The following is a 5,685-nucleotide window of genomic DNA, read 5'->3' on the forward strand; positions in this document are numbered from 1 at the left end:
AATAGAGTACCAATTGTTCCCAATCAAATCAAAGATCAAGCCAATAAGAGCTTCAGGAAATCCCATTTTCCTTAGTATTTTGGTCAGGAATAGCCATGATAGCCTATCATAAGCATTTGTCATATCAAGCTTAATCACAACGTTTGGACCTGTTTTTGTTCTCAACCTGATATCCTTAATGATTTCTTGAGTTAGCAGTACGTTCTCAACTATGCTTCTGCCCTTCACAAAACCTGCCTGTTCCTCTGAGATTATGTTTGGTAATAATTGAACAAACCTCTCATGAATAACCCTAGAGAAAATCTTGTTAGCAAAGTTGCTAAGACTAATTGGTCTCATGTCTGCAAAGGTCATAACTTCTTTTTTCTTTGGTAATAAAATAAGGTTTGTGTGTGTCACACTCCTTGGCAACTGCTGACCGCAAAAGAAAGCCTTGACCATCTTACTACATTTTCTTCAATAATATCCCAGCATGTTTGGTAAAAGGCTCCAGTGAGTCCATCCGGTCCACCGGTTGAGTCCCCATTCAATCCCATAACTGTGTTCTTCACTTCTTCATTAGAAGGCAAAGCCATCAATCTTTCATGTTGATCACTATCTACCATTGAAGGTACATGATTTAGAATATAAAAATCATTTTGAGCTGCACTCTCTGTAAATTGATCCTTGTAGAACTTTATTGCTTCTTCTGCTATTAAATGATCTTCTTCAATCCAGTTACCAAGGTTATTCTGGATCCTTGATAATTTCAGTCTCTTCCTTCGCCCATTAACTTGGGCATGGAAGAATTTAGTGTTTCTATCGCCATCTTTGAACCATAACATGCCAGCTTTTTGTCTCCAAAATTCTTCTTCTAATGCAAGATATTTAATCATTTCAGCTTGGACCTGTTGTAATCTTTGTCTATTCATCTGTGTATGATTGACTTCAAATTGTCTTTCATGAACCATAACCACCTCCTTAAGGCTTGCAATCTTCTGGAATATATCCCCATATGTAGCTCCTCTCCAGGTAGATAGTGCTTGTTTAAGCTTCTTTAACTTGTAGTTAAAATGCAGAAAGGGTTAGCACTAAAATCAACATTCCAATTCTCCTTTACTACATCTTTGAAGGTTTCATGCTTCGTCCAGAAGTTAAGAAATCTGAATGACTTCCTAATTGGCGCAGTTTCTATATCACATTTCAGCAGCATTGGGCAATGATCAGACCCAATTTTGGATAGGTGAGTTATCTCCCATCCAAGAAAGGTCTGTTGCAATTCATTATTGCCAAAACATCTGTCCAATATTTTAAAAATGCAGTCTTCCTCTGATCTTCCATTCCACCATGTAAATATGCTTCCTTTAAAACCCAAGTCTGTCAAGTTGCAGGTATTGATGCAGTGTCTGAAGTCATCTACTTCAATGAGTGAAACTGGCAATCCCCCATATTTCTCTTCCTCATCCCTTATCACATTAAAGTCGCCTCCAACTAGCCAATGTACTGTTATATCTGATGCCATTGCATACAAAGTATCCCATAGTTCTATTCTTTCAGTGCGATCACATTTGGCATAGACTAGTGTAAGGATGAGCTCAACATGTGTTTCAGAGTGCATCAATCTCAAAGTCAGTTGTTGAGTCATGTTATATAAAATAGAAACCTCAAAAATTTCATCAATAAAAGCCCAAATCTTGTTTGACACATTCACCACAGCCTGTGCCAAACCAATTCTTGCTTTATACCTCTCCATTTTGTGAGACTGTTGCATAGGTTCAAGGATTCCTATGAACTAAAAATGATGTTTTTTGTTCATTGTAATCAGCCTTTCAAATGTTTGCATTGTGTTTACTGACCTGACATTCCATATAATGGCATCCATTAAATGTTTTGGGATTTGGACAGTATTCTCCTTGTTTGTACTCCACTGACTGGGACAATAGAAGTCTCTTTTGACTGTTTCTTTTTTCCCTTTATTGCAGATTTTACTAGTTTAATAAGCCTTGGCGACAGATCTCCCTGCTTGACAACATTAAGGAATTTTTGTGCAGTGGATTCCTCATCCATGTCTCTACCTTTAAGTTCTGCATGGTTAACTTGATCATGTGCTTCTACCGCTTCTTTTGATGTAACAATATCCTCTGCCTGGTTGATAAGTTCTGCATCTTTTTCAGCACGTTCATTGGTCAACAACATTGTATTATTCAATGGAACGTTACTTCCTGCTACATCCTGCACTGTGCTCAAAGGAACAGTACTTCTTGCATAAACCTGCACTGTCATAGCTCGTCTTGTTTCTTGTCTGCATTTTAAGCTTCTTTCAAGGCATTACTAAGAGCATTATGTGAAGTCCCTCCTGGATCTATAATATTAATGTTCCCCTCTTTTGTCTTTTCTGTTGTTGCATTTGTGCATTCACTTATGTTTTGAATATTGATTGCATTGGCATTACCATTAACACTTTGATCCTCATCTTCCACTTCATTTCCTCCAAATTCTTCATCACTATGCATTGTATCTGGAATCTGACCATCTACTAAGTCTTCCTCTGTTTGGTTGAGCCATAATCTCCCTCCTGCCCATTTTTCTTTTTCATTGGTCATGAATTTCTCAAAATCTGTATCTTCAACAAATTCATTTTCTTTGTTGTTTGCTACTTGTTGTTCAACTTTGGTGTCCTGTGAAGGAATGTCTTGACATGAAGTATTGACTTGAACTACATTATTTTTGAATGCCATTTGTACCTAATGGGCAGTTGACTCATTGTGAAAATGTTGCTCATTCCCCAAATCTTTTTGTACACAATCAGCTGTTGGTTCCCTATTTGCTGCATGATTTTTATTGCTGTAGGATTGAAAGTAGGTGCTGCAGGGTTCAGTTTCTTGGGTTGTGTCTTGGATGATTGTCTCCTAGATGAGCTAGGAGAAGTTACCTTTTGTACTATTTGTCGAGTTGAAAAATCAAATTCCTGCTCCTCTGACTCATTCTCTACAACTGTTGTGGAATTATTTTGCTGAATATCATTATTGCCTGTGGTTTTTTTAACTGGAGTTTCCCCCACAACTGCAAATTGGTTACCTTCATTGATCTCACCATTTTCAATTTTTAGAACTATAAATTTGTTGGTTGTTTGTATTTGTTTTGTCACAGCTGTATTGTTAACAAGAACTATTTCTTTCCCTTCTGTCGTAGTACCTTTAGATTGTTTGCCTTTGTTTAGTCCCCTATTATCGCGAACTTCCTTCCATTGAGTGCATGCATTACCAACTACCTTACCACTAGTAAGGATCATCAAAGGAGCATCATGTTTTGCATGTTTATTAGTGCCTTGTTTCACATTTTTGACATTTTCCTACTGCTGGACATTTTTGCTTTCCCTTAAATCAGGATTAATTCTCCAACATTCAAGTATGTCATGGCCTTGTAACTTGCACTCTTTACAATACTTTGGCAAATAATCATAGTTAATGGTTACCCATTCAGTTCTTACATCCCCATTTACTTCATTGACAATGTCCATTCGAACTTTCTTGGGGAGGTCAGCTAGCAGATCCACCAACACTTTAACACGAGCACAGCTAGGTCTAGTTTTTTTGACAGTAGCCAAATCCAAGTGAAGGGGTTTACCTACAGCAGAAGCTAGAGAGAACAAGCATTCTTTGACAAAATAAGTAGGCAGCAAATTAGGGAATGAAATCCAAGCCATTACCTTAGGTGTCTCCTCTACAACTTTAAATTTCGCATCATAGATCTCTTAGTTCATATCCATCCCCATGCTTATCCTTAACATAGTACACACCTTTTGACGAGAAATCTACGTAATCTTGCCATAATGAAAATCGAATCAAAATGTGCCTGTCACGAAGATATCCAATGTTGCAATCAGCTTTGATACCACACTGCATAGGAACAATTCGACGTATTTCATTGATATCTAGCCATCCGTATGAAAATTTGCACACAACTGCCTATTGCAGTCCTTCAATATAGTTCATACGTTCAACTTCTGATTCTGTAAAGTATACAGTTGGTTGTCCTTGAAAGAATTGAGCTTGTCTTGGAGGAATTGGATCAACTGATGTTGTATCTTGGATAGTAGAAGTGTTGGGCGTAGGTTTTAGTGCCTTTGCATAATCCATTGGATTTATTGTCATGCCTGGCTGTGTGCGGTCAGGAGGTTGACTAGATGGCCCAGACAAAGATGGAAGCTGGCCACTGGCCGCAGTGGCTATGGCAGTACTTCGTTGATTTTTAAGCAAGACAAATGAAGATTTTTCTTCAATATTCCAAAGAAGAAAGAAAAGTTGGTAATACAGATCCCACCTGTTAAAGTAAAAGATAATTCACTGAAGTTCCTCACTACTTGATTGTGAAAAGAGCCCAGAAAATTTGAAATTTTCAAGGAAGCTTAGCGCTACAGTAATTCGCAGAAAATAGAATTAAGATCTAGACCAAATGGTTATGAGTTTTACTATGAAACCAATTGGGGATTGTGCGCAATGAGAAAATGAATCTTTTGATACCAAGTTTGTGAAAATCTACCGCCGGATTCCGAAGTTATGGCCAATGAACAGTGGCGAAATTACTATTCACCTTGCCATTCCAACCAACAACATATAAATATTTTTTGATAATACTATTCCCTTCTCCTTTCAAAATTATTTTTTTCCCTCAGAAATGTTTATTGGTTGGGTCTTTGGGATAATTTCCAATAATTGGTACTCAGTTTTGATAAATGGGCAGCCTCATGGTTTCTTCAAGTCTTCTAGAGGTGTTAAGTAGGGAGATCCTTTGTCACCTACTCTATTCATTTTGGCTGCTGAAGCAATGTCCAGAGGATTGAATTCCCTCCATTCTAATCCATACTTCTGTGGATTTGGAATGCCAAAGTGGAGCCCTAAGATCAATCACTTAGCATATGCTGATGACACAATCATTTTTTCGTCTTCTAATACAACTTCATTGCAGCTTATCATGAAAGTGCTGACAGCATATGAGACAGCTTCAGAGCAGTTGATCAACAAAGAAAAGTCGGCCATATATATGCATCATCAAGCTAATGAAGAGGTGTGGAGAAAGGTAGAAAGAGTTACTGTCATTGGTAGACAAGATTTTCCTTTTACATCTCTTCTGGGGTGCCCAATATTTTATGCTAGAAGGAAGATGGACTATTATAAAGGAATGATAAATAACGTGCTGAACAAATTGCAGTCGTGGAAGGGGAAGCTTCTTTCTATTGGAGGCAGAGCAGTCTTGATCTCTCATGTAATACAAAGCATGCCTATACATCTCTTGTGTGCTGTTAATGTACCAACCAATGTAATTAACAAACTGCACAAGCTTATGGCAAGGTTCTTTTGGAGCAGTTCAATAGAAGGGGGACACAGACATTGAGCTTCATGGGATAAATTATGTCTACTAGTTGAAGAAGGAGGTGTAGGATTTAGATCACTGCATGATGTAGCTAAGACATTGTTTTGTAAACTATGGTGGAACTTTCGAACAAAGCCATCACTGTGGAGTTCCTTTGTATGTCAAAAATACTGCAAGAAAATGAATCCAATTATAGTTCCTTGGAAAAGAGGATCCCATATCTCGCGGAAGATGCTAGAATGCAGGGATTACATTGAGCACCAAATTGTCTAGTAGACAAAGATTGGTTCTTCTTTGTTTTGGATGGAAATTTGGACTGGTCTGGGGGCCTTA

General features: G+C 37.9%; 3 protein-coding genes across 3 annotated transcripts; 1 reads left to right on the top strand and 2 right to left on the bottom strand.

Moving 5' to 3' along the window:
* Window positions 1-395: 395 nt before the first annotated feature.
* LOC107778279 (uncharacterized) lies at window positions 396-2,262 on the bottom strand. The gene is made up of 3 exons (XM_016598501.2): window positions 1,912-2,262; window positions 1,082-1,771; window positions 396-1,040 (listed from the first exon to the last, which is right to left on the bottom strand). The coding sequence occupies exons 1-3, from the start codon at window positions 2,260-2,262 to the stop codon at window positions 396-398; spliced, it is 1,686 nt and encodes a 561-aa protein (XP_016453987.2).
* A 1,069-nt stretch (window positions 2,263-3,331) lies between these two features.
* Window positions 3,332-3,685, bottom strand: LOC142170390 (uncharacterized). Its single transcript, XM_075232290.1, has one exon. It carries the CDS (start codon window positions 3,683-3,685, stop codon window positions 3,332-3,334), a length of 354 nt encoding a protein of 117 aa, XP_075088391.1.
* A 1,121-nt stretch (window positions 3,686-4,806) lies between these two features.
* Window positions 4,807-5,373, top strand: LOC142170391 (uncharacterized). Its single transcript, XM_075232292.1, has one exon. The coding sequence runs from the start codon at window positions 4,807-4,809 to the stop codon at window positions 5,371-5,373; it is 567 nt and encodes a 188-aa protein (XP_075088393.1).
* Window positions 5,374-5,685: the final 312 nt, after the last annotated feature.

This window comes from Nicotiana tabacum, chromosome 16 (genome assembly GCF_000715075.1).
Source record: "Nicotiana tabacum cultivar K326 chromosome 16, ASM71507v2, whole genome shotgun sequence".
In the NCBI taxonomy this organism is placed as follows: domain Eukaryota; kingdom Viridiplantae; phylum Streptophyta; class Magnoliopsida; order Solanales; family Solanaceae; genus Nicotiana; species Nicotiana tabacum.